The sequence below is a fragment of the Saccopteryx leptura genome, chromosome 2 (genome assembly GCF_036850995.1).
Source record: "Saccopteryx leptura isolate mSacLep1 chromosome 2, mSacLep1_pri_phased_curated, whole genome shotgun sequence".
Taxonomy (NCBI): domain Eukaryota; kingdom Metazoa; phylum Chordata; class Mammalia; order Chiroptera; family Emballonuridae; genus Saccopteryx; species Saccopteryx leptura.
In genome coordinates this window covers 306,013,557-306,028,150 of record NC_089504.1, presented here as the reverse complement: position 1 = coordinate 306,028,150, position 14,594 = coordinate 306,013,557, and the positions used below count along the sequence as shown (strand labels likewise).

At 54.4% G+C, this 14,594-nt stretch overlaps 3 protein-coding genes across 4 annotated transcripts; 1 reads left to right on the top strand and 2 right to left on the bottom strand.

Moving 5' to 3' along the window:
* Positions 1 to 644: 644 nt before the first annotated feature.
* On the top strand, positions 645 to 6,667 carry LOC136392170 (collagen alpha-2(V) chain-like). The gene is made up of 10 exons (XM_066364220.1): positions 645 to 770; positions 853 to 939; positions 1,012 to 1,173; positions 1,977 to 2,044; positions 2,359 to 2,492; positions 4,449 to 4,576; positions 4,694 to 5,983; positions 6,064 to 6,153; positions 6,376 to 6,467; positions 6,552 to 6,667. The coding sequence occupies exons 1-10, from the start codon at positions 645 to 647 to the stop codon at positions 6,631 to 6,633; spliced, it is 2,259 nt and encodes a 752-aa protein (XP_066220317.1). The 3' UTR covers positions 6,634 to 6,667.
* A 141-nt stretch (positions 6,668 to 6,808) lies between these two features.
* On the bottom strand, positions 6,809 to 9,553 carry SPMIP1 (sperm microtubule inner protein 1). 2 transcript variants are annotated; one of them, XM_066362628.1, is made up of 2 exons: positions 8,732 to 9,553; positions 6,809 to 6,918 (listed from the first exon to the last, which is right to left on the bottom strand). In XM_066362628.1, exons 1-2 carry the CDS (start codon positions 9,150 to 9,152, stop codon positions 6,809 to 6,811), a joined length of 531 nt encoding a protein of 176 aa, XP_066218725.1. In that variant the 5' UTR covers positions 9,153 to 9,553. The 2 variants fall into 2 exon arrangements, 1 of the variants encoding a protein (XP_066218725.1); XR_010748823.1 differs by lacking the exon at positions 6,809 to 6,918 and adding an exon at positions 7,255 to 7,656 and having other exon boundaries at positions 8,009 to 9,553.
* Positions 9,554 to 9,688: 135 nt separating this feature from the next.
* On the bottom strand, positions 9,689 to 13,951 carry ATP6V1F (ATPase H+ transporting V1 subunit F). The gene is made up of 2 exons (XM_066362629.1): positions 13,697 to 13,951; positions 9,689 to 10,156 (listed from the first exon to the last, which is right to left on the bottom strand). The coding sequence occupies exons 1-2, from the start codon at positions 13,852 to 13,854 to the stop codon at positions 9,955 to 9,957; spliced, it is 360 nt and encodes a 119-aa protein (XP_066218726.1). The 5' UTR covers positions 13,855 to 13,951; the 3' UTR covers positions 9,689 to 9,954.
* Between the last annotated feature and the right edge of the window lie 643 nt (positions 13,952 to 14,594).

The window sequence follows — 14,594 nt, the reverse complement described above, 5'->3', positions numbered from 1 at the left end:
TGCTTGAAGCCAGTAGTAGGGAAGCACTTGCCATTGTCCCGACTGTCGCCATTGTCTTGCCTGTGATGGCTCACATTCAGGGACCAGGTTTTCCCAGGGCTTATTTATCCCAGCCATCCATCCCCAGAGGAGGGAGACAATATCACATGTTAGGGTAGCTTATGTTCCGGGGTCCAGTCTTCTGATCTATAAGATGGGGATGAGAGTGATAGCGCCTCCTTCACCAAGTTGCCATGAGGAAGGGTCACATGTATGGAGCATTGGTGTCCTGGCATATAGTCAGCTCTTGGTTGCTGCTACCCATGTTGAGTATACTAGATGCCTATATAATGCAGCTTCATATCTGTATGTATGCGGATGTAAAACTCATTTGGGATTACAAACAAATGCATACGCATATCTCTCATACAGGATCACACTCATCTTACACTGCCACCTCCATGACCAAGACACCTTTTCAGCATCGGGCCAGAATCTCTCTGACTTGGCTGTGGTCCAGGCTGTGGCTCAGATGGCAGGGTCCTGCATTATTGAGCTCAGGAGCTTTGTCTCCTTGCTCCCGTGTGCAGGTCCTGCTCCTCCTCTCTTCAGGCTCCAGTGGCACGGGGAAGGGAAAAGGGACATCTGTTCGAGACTCCTACCCCATGGCGCAGGCAGCCACACCTGGGGGCCTAGGGCTCCCTTGTAGCCCCAAACAGGCCTTGGCTTTGTACCAGCGCCTCTTCCGGTGCCCTGCAGGCCTGGGCCAGCTCCAGGCTGCACTTCGGCAGGTGAGGGAGGCAGGGCACTATCTCCGAGGGGACAATCTCTGTGTGTGCAGAGAGGATTTCTGACCCAACCTTGCATCCCCAGGTGCAAGAGGGCCAGGCCTCTCCCTCGGGCCTGGAGCTGCCCACCGTGCTGCTGGCGATGGAGCGGAGCCGGCGGGCCCAGGAACAGGTAGGGGCAGGCCGGGGTCATGGCACAGGGTAGGATGGGCAGCCCTTCACGTCCTGGTTCATCTCTCGGCAGCTCCTGTGGGACTTGGAGCTGCTAACGGGGGCAGGGCTGGGGCTCTTCTGGCCTCCCCGGGCCCAGTTCTGTGCTCTGAGGGACCAGGCCCACGGTGTGTGGAGCCAGCGCAATGAGCCCCATGCTAGGACGGGCGGAGACTCCGAGCAGCTGATAAGCAGGGTGAGCAGGCCAGGGGGCGGGAGTCAGTGTGACTTGGGGGCAATCGTAGTGGTAAGGGAAGTGGAAGCAGTGCAGGCTCTGCAGACAGATGGATCTGGTTCAGATCTTGGTTCAGACGTTCTATGTGGGCTGTAAGTCTATTGCCTCAGCTAGCAAATGGGGAAGGGAGCATCTTTCTCAGAGGGCTGCTGGGAGAACCAGTGGACTCATCCATGTAAAGGGTTTACATGATGCCTGGAGCACAGGTCCTGCTCATTCTGTGCAGGCCATTAGCATTCCATAGTTAATGACTTTGGTCAAACCAAGTGCGTGGTGGTGGTTAGAAGTCTTTAGACATGGCTGCAGTGTGGGAGGGAAGCAGGTCTGGTAGGGCCCTGGGGCAGAGGCACTGATGCCCACGGTACCTCTGAGATGCAGTACTGAGCAGCCCCAGCCGCAGGCCCCTCTCTCCGGGGCTGGGCTGGCCGACCCCTCTAGGAAGAAGGGTGCTCTGGTGACCGGGAACTAGGACTGTGCCTCTAGTCCAGCTTAACTGTCAACCTCTGAGCCACTTTGGGCAGGTTGGAAGCCACCTCTGGGCCAAGGCATCCTCAGCTGTATCAGGAGGGTGTCGAGGGAAGTGTCCAGCCAACACTGGTGGTTCATCTGAAAGCTTGACTGGGCAGGAGGGACCCCATTTCCAAGCTCCTTCACCTGGAGGGGAAGGGGCGGGGGTGACCCAAGGAAGAGGAGTCTCTGGGGGCTGTTTTAGAGGCTGCCTACCACACCAGTGCCCTGGGACTACCCCCCTACACCCCTTCCAGAGTTCTAGGTTCTGCTCATCGCCCCGGACCGGGGACACCCTGAGCCAGAACCATCAGTCCTTGGAAGGGTGAGTCTTTCTCCGAGGGAACCTGTGTACTCCATGTTGCCACACAAAGTGACAGAACACGGACCCCTTTCCTGGTCTCCTCCCACAGCCCTGCCCTGAGCCCTCTCCTCATGCACCAGGTTCCTCCACCAGCTCTCACTCAGCTGCACCCATATGGTCGCCTTACAGCCCCTGGTCAAGCTCCCAGGGTCCAGGGGCGGGGGCAGGGGCCCGGGCAGGCCACCCTGGATTGAACTTGATGTAGGGGTGGGAAGGCTCAGCAGCCTGCTGGGGAAGGGGAGACTGGCAGGTAGGCTGCCCCGCCTCCCTTTCAGAGCCCAGGTGCAAGAGGTGGGCTTGAGGCAGATTTTGTACTCCGGCAGGGGACAGGCCCCAGATCTGGGGGAAGCCGGGAATGGTGCGGACCCGAGGTGGGAGAGCCCTGGTGAGCCTGCAGAGCCCACACCTGGTAGGTTGACAGGAGGGGTTGGCAGCCAGGACAGCAGGAGCCCCTAGGCCATGGTGGCCAGATTAGATTGGGAGGAGGCAGGGAAGTCCTCACCCTGAGTCCCAGGATTCCAGCCCACTCCTTACTCATTCTTCATCTCATTTTCTTTTTATTGGGTGTCAGGGCCGCCAAGGACACCAAGGTTTTATCTTATGTGCTAATTCCCCTTGATTGGTACTAGCTGTCTCAGATGCTATATCCAGGAGAACTCTAAGCTAAGTTGGGGCTCACAGGAGAGGGGCAGGGAATGCCTGCCCATGGCTGTTCGGTGAGGAGGGGATGGAGCAGCCCACTTATCAGACTTGTGCTAGGCACAGGGGATATACTGAGCACAAGAGTCTTGGCCGTGTCACTTGGTCCTCATCTCTGAGGAGACCACAGCCTAGTGAGAGTGTGACCATAAACAGGCGATTAGAATCCAGTGGGATAGATGCTGTGAGCCCTTGGCCTATTAAACAAAATGGACACTCAAAGGATTTGTTAAATAACAAACCCAGCAAAGCCATAAGCTTTTAATTGTTTCATGGTGCACATAAGAGAAGAAGAAAGTGGCAATGATTTTCTGATTGATAGAGAAATTTTTACAGGTATAGTATTTCTTGGGAATACAGAGATACCAATTACAACATTATTACCAGAGAAATAGACAATTTAGTAAGACAACACACCAGAGGGAGGGGCTTGGAGGTTATTTTCACAGTTCATGGCAATAATTTCTAAAGGCGTTGGAATCTTATCAGACCGCTTTGTTCAGAAACTCTTCAAAAGACAGATTTATTTTGCCCTGGCCGGTTGGCTCAGTGGTAGAGCATCGGCCTGGTGTGCAGGGGTCCCGGGTTCGATTCCCGGCCAGGGCACACAGGAGAAGCACCCATCTGCTTCTCCACCCCTCTCCCTCTCCTTCCTCTCTGTCTCCCTCTTCCCCTCCCACAGCCGGGGCTCCATTGGAGCAAAGATGGCCTGGGCACTGGGGATGGCTCCTTGGCCTCTGCCCCAGGCACTAGAGTGGCTCTGGTCGAGAGAGAGCGACACCCCAGAGGGGCAGAGCATCGGCCCCTGGTGGGCAGAGCTTCGCCCCCTGGTGGGTGTGCCGGGTGGATCCTGGTCGGGCGCATGCGGGAGTCTGTCTGACTGTCTCTCCCCGTTTCCAGCTTCAGAAAAATACAAAAAAAAAAAAAAAAAAGACAGATTTATTTTCACAGGGAACATTCTCGTTTGGTTAGTTATGAATATTCCCACATCCATATTGCATAAAGATGGGATGTTCTGGTGAAAGTTCTCAATTTAAGACCTTATAAAATCAAGTTCTCCTATCTAGTTTTATGGATGCTGAGCGACTTCCTTCCCTCCACAGCTGCAAGGGAGCAGAGACATTTCATCTCCTTTTTTAGATTCCTTTTGTTAATTATGAAGACTTGCAGTTTTGGCTCCAGCCTAAAGTTTCACTTCCTGAATTTCATTTGATGTTGCTGTCAGAAACCAGGAAAGAGCTAAAAGAGGATTTCCCTTAATAATAGAAAAGTAAGATACATGCAGTGGGTTTCCTTATGGGCCTGGATGGGCCCATCAGGACAAAGTGGGGATGTCCTTATGAGGCTCTTCCTGCTCCAGGGCATCCCGTAGTGAAGGAAGAGGATCTGCAGGTTCCCATGAGATGGTCTACCTTGGCGGGGAGGATGAGGAGGGTGGGGCCAGCTGTAGGCAGGCAAACCTGACGAGCAGCCACAAGTTAGGCTGTGTAAATAAAGGTAGAACAGTGAACTGTGACAACCCTGAAGTTTAAACATCTGCTCTTTGGGCACTCGCTCCCCTTATCTGCCGGGGATTCCCAGGCTTTTTGGTTCCAGCTCAGGTGAAATGTGAATGAGGGGCTGGGACCTGAGCGGAGGGCTCCTTACATCAATCTTTCTCCCTCAGGTTGCTTGCAAGAGCTGGACCCCACCACCAGTGGTAGCTTTGGAGAGCCAGAAAACTCAGAGTTCAAGGTGAAAGAGGTGAAGGGTCCTGGGCACCGGCCCTCTCAGATTGAGGACCGTGGGGGTAGGGTCTGCTCTGCAGGAGGCTGTTGGGGTGAGGCGGGGCCCCCTTCTACGACTATGTGGAAGGAGAGACCATTAATGAAGCACCTTTTATGCTACATAACATGGGTTTAACAAATTTAGGAATCGGGCAAGGGCCATAAGGGAAGTGAGGTCCACTGGGGCAGCCACTGGGGTCTCCAGGCTCCCCTGGGGAAGTGGCCCTGGCACAGGGAGTTCCTCACAAGCCTGAGACAAAGTGCTCTTCCCTTCCACAACCTGGTCCAGGAGGAAGAGAGGGGCCAGGCAGAGCCCACAACCCAGAGGCACCTTTCACTGTCATCTGGGAGCCTACAGAGGAGGAAGGTCATTCAGGAAGCCCTGGGGCCGTCAGGCCTGCCTCCCCAGGGCCTGCCAGAACCCCAGGACCCCTTCCTGGGGCTGGGCTGGAGCTTGGGCCAGGACAGAGCAGAACTTCAGAAACTTCTGGGAATTAAGATTCCTCAGAGTCAGAGAGATGAGGACCCTCGGGGTCAGGGAGGGGAAGCCCCGCAGAGGGAGAACGAAGAAAGTCCTCAAAGTCAAAGAGAGAAGACAAACCCCGGGCTGAGTAGGGAGGCTACTCAGGCTCTAGGAGAGGTGTCTGGGGTTCCAGGGTGGGAGACGCCTCTGGTTGAGAACAAAGATGCTTTTCCGGATCAAAAAGAAAATCGCCCCGAGTGCCTGAGAAAGGAGACCCCACAGGGCGGGGAAGTGAACATCCTTCAGTCTTCTGGAGGCCCAGGCTGGATCTCACAAGCCTGGGAGGTGGCTCAGGGCGAGGCACCTACACAGCCCCAGGAGGAAGGCAGCTCCCGGGGAGTTGCAGGAGACTTGTGCAGGTCTCTGGGTGAACAGAGGCCGCCGCCTGGGGGAACGGAAAGCCCAGGCCCCCAGGGAAGGAGCACCCAGCAAATACAGGACAAGGCCCGCATCCAGAGAGGAGAGGCAGCCCTGGCCGTGGGAGAGCAGGGGACTGGCCGGGAGGGGGAGCTGGCTCCCCTTGGGCCCCTGGCCCGGCCACACCTGACAGGCCCAGGAGCAGGGATGCTAGCGGTCCCGGGTACCGGAGGCTCTGAGCCGCGGGAGCACCCTACAGCTCTCCCAGGGCACCCTGGGCTGCAGGATCCGGGAGGGGGCCGTTGCCCCGCGGAGCAGCAAGTGGGTGAGAGGGGGCTCCAGCCGGGCGGCTCCGTGAGGTTCCCAGGCTCCCTCGAAGAGCGGAGGGGCGCTGCTGGGGCCCCCAAGGCCGCATGGCCCGGGTCCCCGGGCAGGGCAGAAGCACCGGCGGTTGTGAGCGCGGCGCAGCAGGAGGCGGCCCTGCAGCGGCTGCTGGAGCTGCACTGCGCAGCCAGGGACCGGCGCCGGCAGGACCGTGAGCAGCAGCGACTCCGGGTGCGTCCCCCTACCAGCGGGCCCGCTGGCGGGCCAGGCATGGCAGGCGGCCACCAGCCGCTGACAGCTCTCTCCCCCAGGTCCTGGAAGGCCTCCGCATCGCCAGGAACCGCCACTGCCGCGTGCACCCCCTGGGGCCCCCGCCCAGCCCAGCTCAGCTGCTGCCACAGGCAAGAGCCCCCAGGAGAAGGGGGTAGGGGGCGGGGGTCGAGCTGGGCGGCACCTGGGCCCCTTGGAAGTGCACGCGCCAGGCACTTACATTGACACTCATGGAGTTGGGGGTAGGGACGGGGTAGGGACTGGGTAGGGAGTCTGTCCCTGGGCTGTCCTGTGCTGGCTCCGTCGAGCCGCGGGCTTGGATACAAGGGCACTGAGCGCTCGGCACCGCCCAGGAGGACGCGGAGGGGCAGCGGCGCGCCCTGCGAGAGCAGCTGGAACAGGTGCACCGGGAGAGGACTGGGCGGCTGCGGGCCCTAGGAGCCAGGTGAGGGGGCTGGGGGACAGACTTGTGGTGTGGTAGCGGTCCCCTTTCCCTGGCATGTGGGATAATGGGCCACTGTCTCCCCAGGAACACCCAGAACTTCCAGCAGCTACTGTGCCCCCCTGGCGCTGAGGAGGCTGCGCCCTGGGGTAGCGCTCATCGGTCCTAGCCCACTAACCGCTGCGGAATCTTCAAAGGGATGACTAAGGAAAAACAAGAGGGCAACCTGCAGAGCAGAGGTAGTTTCAGAAAAGCCCAGAACGAAGCCTCGAGGCCTGGGAGAGCCAGACACACACACACACAGCGGCTTCTTCCCACTCCTAAGCACACTGCCTGGCCCTAGTTCAGAGGGCCACGTCCCGGGGGTCAAGGGGTGCGAAGGCGCCATTCTTTCGGAAGAAGGATTCAATGCGGCACATCTTGCAGGAGACCAGATCTTGCTTCACTGTGGGGCCTGGGAAAAGATGTCAGAGGCCAGGAATGGGTTCCTGAGAAAGGAACTCGCAGAACATGACAGCCTGGCCTACCAGCCCTAGGAATCTGACCGCATTGTATCCACTTTGTAAGCGTGAATAAAGTGCTTCTGAGGATTGGGAGCTATGGGAAAACAGGGAGTGGGTTGGGTGCCTGGATCAATGCTATCATTGCCCCCAGCCTCAGGATCTTCAAGGAGAGGGTGGCAGGACACTACGGGACAAAGCTAGATTTCTCTGCGACAGCTGGGGCTTTTATCTAATTCCTGCTTTGTTTGGAAATTGCTCCCTTTACTTCCCTTTTAGGGCCCTGGTAAAAATGGGGGAACTTTTTAGACAAACTTTCAAACTGTGTATATCTCCAACCCTCCACCTGTTCTGCACAGGCCCTCCAGCAGCTGGAGAAAGATACACGACTGAGTAGTTTACTTGAAACCCAAGTAGTTCACACGACAGAGAGCGAAGGGACACTAGGCATCACCCAGCAATTCTGCACCACTCCCTGGCATATTCCTTTACCCACACCTTAACTCCCCATCTCAAACTACACCACTGCCTCTGCTTCTCCCCCTCCCAACTGATGACCTGACTTAGCTTCACAGAAAAAGTGGACTCAGTCCAGACGCCATCTCCCTATACCTCTGTGACCCCTGCCTCTCCTCCTGTCAGGCTCCAGAATCTGGATCTCCCAGAGGAGCTTACCCCATCTTAAAGAGCACCTATTTCTGCCTGACCAGGTGGTGGTGCAGTGGATAGAGGGTCGGACTGGGAGGCGGAAGGACCCAGGTTCGAGACCCCGAGGTCGCCAGTTTGAGCGCGGGCTCATCTGGCTTGAGCAAAGAGCTCACCAGCTTAGACCCAAGGTCGCTGGCTCCAGCAAGGGGTTACTCAGTCTGCTGAAGGCCCATGGTCAAGGCACGTGTGAGAAAGCAATCAATGAACAACTAAGAAGTCGCAACACGCAACGAGAAACTGATGATTGATGCTTCTCATCTCTCTCCGTTCCTGTCTGTCTGTCCCTGTCTATCTCTGCCTCTGTTAAAAAAAAAAAAAAAAAAAAAAAAAAAGCACCTATTTCTGATGGCCCCACATATGCATCTTTAGTCTGACCTCACTCCAGAACGACACACAGCCGCCTGATGCCCCCAGCACATGGCCTGTACTGACCCATCTTCACCCCCACCACCACTTCCCGCCACCGGCCCTGCTCTTGACACAGCTGCTCCAGCCAAACACCTAGGTATCATCAGTGCATTTTTTCCCTTTTCTCATTCAATCCCTCAAAAAGTTCCATTGATTCTTCCTCCAAAACAGATCCTGAATCTCCTTCTGCTCTGCTGACCACCCTGGCCCAAGCTATCATCTCTTGTAAGGAAAACTCAAAGTAGCTGCCTAACTCCTCTGGCAGTCTACGCTTTCCCCTGGGCAGGATCCTGCAGAAGTCAGGGTGATTTAAAAAAAAAGTAAATCAGTGTACTCCCCTGCTTAAAACCCCCCATTTACTTCAATAAATCCGGAACTCCTCCTTATCATTTAGCTCTTAGTCTTTAGGTTCTAAATGCCTTTAGATCGAGCATTTCCTGACAATCTCACCTAATGCAACACATACCCCTACCACCATCCCATCACTCCCTAATCTCATGGTGGAACTTCTCCCTCCCAGACATTTCCTTGCTTTTATGGGTGCCCTCAAAGGAGTGACCCTGTGTCTCCTGTGCCTCATGCCCAGCACACTGCTTGGCTCATGGCGGGTGCCTCTGTGCGGGGAGTAGTTTCCAGGAGGTTGGCGCTCACCCAGCTGCCAGCCATACGTGAAGTTGGTGGTGATGGGGAAGAAGTAGCGCTTCTCCGGCACGTCCAGTTTCCGGGTGTTGAGGTAGCGGTAGCGCCCCTGGGAGTCGTGGGAGATGCCTTCATACAGCAGGGCCCGAATGGCAGGCAGCACTGGGTACATTTCTGACTGTATAGGAGCCTCCGGGGCAGGGCTGGGGACCCTGGAAGGGACTTCTTTGGGGGCAGGGGGGGGTGAGGGTGGGGCTTTGGGGTATAGAGTGGGCAGTTTGGGAGGTAAACGGGCAGACGCTTTAGCCTTCTGCTTGGCCTTCACCATCGCCCCATACTTGCGGTGCCATTCACAGCGCAGCATCTTCTCCCTCAGAAACTCTTCCTTCCAGAAGTTCTGCCGCACTGTATCCATGTTGAGTTGCCGTGCCATGGTGGTAAGGAGAGGTGCTGGGGTGGCTGCAGCTGAGGGGTGAGCACAGCAAGCAGTCCTTCTGACAGCAGGTGACTACCCAGGGACAGTCACCAGGCAACCAAGCCTCACCTCACACAGGGCCAGGGTTCTACCTGCCATGCCCTCAGCAGACCTCACATGCAGCCTCAGGCCAGGCCCGCTGGCTAAGAGCCTTGATCCCCAAACCTTCTGGAGGACCCAGGCCCTGTCTAGTACCACAGGCTTCTAGTGCTTTCTTCTTCCATCCCCTGCAGTCAGGTCCTCCACAGCCAATAGACTGAAGTGGGGGGAGCCAGGGGCCTGTGCGCAAGCCTCCTCCTATACCTCTCTACCAGGGCTGGTCATGTTTTTTTTAATAACCAGTCCTTGAGTTATGGCCTCCTGGCCCAGTCTCCCTTGTCCAGCTCCTCTACACGCCTGGATCTTTGGCAAAACCTTTTCCAGCCCTGCCCATCTAATCCCTCTGACAGCCTCATCCTACACGTGTCCCTTCTAGCACCCAGGCTCAGTTTGGAGAGAAGTTAAGAACTTTATTTTAATTTAACATCAACAATGACACTGTGTAACAGCTCAGGGAGGAGGTACTGGAGAGAGAAGACAATCAGGCTTCCTGTTCCCTAACCAGCCTTGGTGAAAATGACAGAGCCCCAGCAACAGGGAGGCACCGCATCTAGCCTCTCAGTGGAATGAGAATGGGCATGGAATTGGAAATCAGAGGCTCAGAACTTAGGAGGGGGCTGACAGCAAGCCTGAGAGAGGCGGCAGGGCTGTGGGGAATCCCTTAGCGTAGGTCTTCGGCCGTGAACATGCCCTTGGCCCTGCGCAAGATGGAGTCCTTGGCGGCATCATAGGGGTGCTCTTTGGATGGGATCTCAAGAACGGCGGGAATGGAGCGCTGGTGGGCGTCGAGTGCATGCCGCACCATCTCTGCAATGTACTGGTTGATGAGGATGATGCCAATGTCGTCCCGGTTTAGAAACTGCCTGTTGGGAGAGATGAGAAGGGAGTTTGGGACAGCCCACTCTGAGTTGGTAGTTTGGGCTGCAGCGGGAATGGGCTTCACCCTGAGGGCCCAGAAGACAAGGGTAAAGGTTGCTACACTAAACTCTTCCTTTCCAGAATCAATTTAATTCAGAAGCTAAGGGCCACTGTGGTCAGAATTGGCTTATACCTTCCCCGTTTAGAAGTGCACTGGTAATGCAGATTAGGATACATACAGTGTACTCACGTGCTGCCTTTGTGTAAGAAAGGAAGAGGTAATAGATGTCTGTCCTTTTGCATCTGCATGAATAAAACGTGGAAAGGCCGTGGCTGGGTAGATCAGTTGGTCAGCGCAGTGTTTTTCAACTGCTGGTCTGTGGGCTGGTGCCGGACTGCCAGAAATTTCATGCCCACATAAGAGTGGATAACTCTTTTGCAGGCCAGCATTCAATCTGGCACTGGTCTGCAGCCCAGTGGTTGAAAACCACTGGGTTTTAGCATCATCCTGATATGCTAAAGTTGCAGGTTTAATCCTCCATCAGGGCACATACAATGAATGCATAAGTAAGTGGAACAACAAATTGTTATTTATCTCTCTCTTCCCTTTCCTCTCTCTCTAAAATCAATAAATTTAAAAAATGTTAATAGGCCCTGGCCGGTTGGCTCAGTGGTAGAGCATTGGCCTGGCGTGCAGGAGTCCCGGGTTCAATTCCCGGCCAGGGCACACAGGAGAAGCACCCATCTGCTTCTCCCCCCCTCCCCCTCTCCTTCCTCTCTGTCTCTCTCTTCCCCTCCCGCAGCCAGGGCTCCATTGGAGCAAAGTTGGCCCAGGCGCTGGGGGTGTCTCTATGCCTCTGCCTCAGGCATTAGAATGGCTCTGGTTGCAACAGAGCAACGCCCCAGATGGGCAGAACATCGCCCCCTGGTGGGCATGCCCGGTGGATCCCGGTCGGGCGCATGCGGGAGTCTGACTGCCTTCCTGTTTCCAACTTTGGAAAAATACCAAAAAACCCCAAACAAACCAAAAAAAAAAAAAAAACCCCAAAAAAGAAAAAAAATGTTAATAGCCTGACCAGGCAGTGGTGCAGTGCAGAGAGCATCGGACTGGGATGAGGAGGACCCAGGTTTGAGACTTCGAGGTCGCCAGCTTGAGCGCGGGCTCAGCTGGTTTGAGCAAAGCTCACCAGCTTGGACCCAGGGTCGCTGGCTTGAGCAAGGGGTTACTCGGTCTGCTGAAGGCCCATAGTCAAGGCACATATGAGAAAGCAATCAATGAACAACTAAAGCGTCGCAACAAAAAACTGATGATTGATGCATTGATACTTCTCATCTCTCTCTGTTCCTATCTGTCCCTATCTATCCCTCTCTCTGACTCTGTCTCTGTAAAAAAAAAAAAAAAAGTTAATAAAAAAGAAAAATTGCGCAGTGGATAGAGCATCGGACTGGGATGCGGAGGACCAAGGTTCGAGACCCTGAGGTCGCCAGCTTGAGCGTGGGCTCATCTGGTTTGAGCAAAGCTCACCAGCTTGGACCCAAGGTCGCTGGCCCGAGCAAGGGGTTATTTGGTCTGCTGAAGGCCCACAGTCAAGGCACATATGAGAAAGCAATCAATGAACTACAGTGTCGCAACGAAAAACTGATGATTGATGCTTCTCATCTCTCTCCATTCCTGTATGTCTGTCCCTATCTGTCCCCCTCTCTGTCTCTGTAAAAAAAAAAAAAAAAAATCAGAAAGAAGCTAAGTAGGTATTGACAGAGGTGGGGGAGGGAGGTAATGAGGTAGAAGAAGACAGGAATAGGAGTGAGACTTTTTTTTTTTTTTTAAGATTTTATGTACACAGGTTGGGGTGGAGTAAGGAGTATCATCAACTCATGGTTGCTTCATTTTAGTTGTTCATTGGTTTCTTGTCATATGTGCATTGACCTGGCAAGCCCTGGGTTTCAAATCTGGGACCTCAGCATCCCAGGTCAACACTTTATCCACTGCACCACCACAGACCAGGCAGGAGTGAGACTTCTTAATGTGTGTACCTTTTAAGTATTAATTTGCAAACCACATAAACACATTAAGTTTTCAAAGGAAAACAAATTTTTGGGTTTTTTTTAAGAGGGTTGTTGAGACCACTAAAGGCCTCAAGGTCAATGCTGGTGAGGGCAGGACTGGATCATGGGGAAGTTTGGCATGAGTCAAGAACAGAACATAGTAACAGGAAAATCAATAGCAAAGAAATCACACTTTCCGCACAGAGGGAGCCTGGCATTAGGATCCTCCTCTCTTGTGATCACCCACCCACTCATTAATTTATTTATCCATTAAAACTATTTAGGTTGTATTATGCAATTCTACACCAGAAATTTGTTATTAACTAATGTTACTCCAGTAAGTTTAATACTAATAATTTTAAAAAACCTAGTTACTGAGTACCTACTCTACCAGACACTAAGGTAGGTTGGATTTGATCTCTGAGGTCCCTTTTGGTTGGAAACATGGCAAGTTCTTTAAAATTTGTCCTTCTCCAATAACAACTTGGGTCACTTTACCAGACTGCTTACAGATCTGCAGAGATCAACCTCCCTCTTCTGGGCCTATCATACCCCAGGCAACAGGAACTAGTCTCAACTGGCCGCTCAGGGCTGGGCTGTTTAGGGTGAAACAGGTGGAGTGCTTTCTTCCTGAGACTTGGCTGCAGGGACCGCAGAGAAGGGGCGAGGAAAAGAACAGGGAGCTGGCATCCTCAATTCTAGTCTCCAGGACAATGCCTGAATGTAGGGCCTTGCCTACACAAGGCAGGACACAGTACTGATATTCTGCACCCTGCGCTCAGGACGGTGGGCAATTCCAACACAGACTGGGGAAAGGCGGCACAAGCAGATTGTGGACCTGGCTTAAGAGGCAGGGAAGTTTGTGACTGGGTTCACATCACTAATCACGTCTCTCCCATGTCACGTGACTTTGGTGCGTGCCTTAACCTCTCTTTGAGCTTTAGTTTTCTCACCCACAAGCGGGAATAGTAATCCCGACCTTAGAGAATGATCGTGAGACTCTAAGGGAGACGAAAATAGGAGAAAGCTTGAGCCCCGGGCCGCCTAGGTGTTCACTAGGGTTGCGGTTCCTAGGGGGTCAGCTCGCAAAAGGGCCGAGAGCGCACAATACCCGGAGCCTGCACCACCGGTTAACCGGGAACCGCTGCAGAGTTGCTGAAACCGGCCGCATCCGGGGTCTGGCGCTCTGGGCGCCCAACCTTGGCGGGGGAAGTTGGGCCGAGGGCGGCGCCCGTCACGAGCTCCGTTCCCCTTTCCTAACACACGGTCATGTGAGGTGGGAGCTCGCGAACCCGAAACAGACCCCAAAGGCAGTTTGGAGCGCGGAGGCCTCCGCTCCGACAGGGCCGGCGGGCCGATTTCCCTGACGCTGGGGCCCGGGACCTAACACTCCAGCCAGGGTCTGGAAGGCCCGCGCCGTGCCCGCCTTCTGCCCGCCTTCTCCCCACGCTCCCACCGCGCAGCAAAGCGTCTCGCTCAGGCCTCGCCGGCTACTGTACCGGAAAGTGTCTTCGATCTCATTGACGGTTGTATCCTTCTCCACCACCAGGAAATTAGGGTGGCGGTTCTTGTTAAGCTCCCCAATGCCGCCCAAGAGGAAGCCAGTCACCGTATCCTCGTCTCCGATCACCGCAATTAGCTTCCCTCTCCCCGCCATCCTAGTAAACAGCTCAGTCCAACGCCTCCAGATCCCCAAATCCCCGCCTCTACAGTGCACAGTTTTTTCGGGGGCCAGCCCCCCCACCCTTCAGGCATGCGCAGTTTTACCACCACGCCTTTCCGGGCATGCGCATTGATAGCAAAACGGCCTTAATCTTTACGGCCTGCGCGAGAGTGGCTCGAATCCGGAGACTACAATTCCCAGAAGTCCAAGCGTTATCACAAGTTGGCAAAAGACTTTCTGATTGTTCATTCAATGAAAGTGTTGATCCTACTTCCGTTAGATACTGAAATCTCCAAAGGTGAAGGCCGTTCTTGCGCCCGAAAGCAAGGTCTGAGTCTCTATTGTGTGTGAAAAGCATGTAATTAACAATTAGTACCTATTGTTTAATTAATAAAAGGGTGAACAAGTTAATGATGTGACTGTCTAGTGAGGTAGAGTCGAATGAACAGGCAATTACAAAGCAGTGTGTTCATTGCTAAAACGTGAGAAGCATGTGGAAGCACATATCAAAGGTAACTAGTCCATGGGAGAGGGGGCGGTCCAAAAGGTTGTAGGCAGGATGAAGGGGATAGAAATGACAGAAAAGAGGATACAAATCTACAAAAGAGGCACAGCCTGTACAAAGGCTTGGTGGCTAGAGAGCATAAGTGCCTTCATTAAAAGATGGAGAGTCTGGCCCTCTCCCCCCCCCCCCCCCAGGTGAAGAAAACGGAGATACTTGATGTTACATCCCA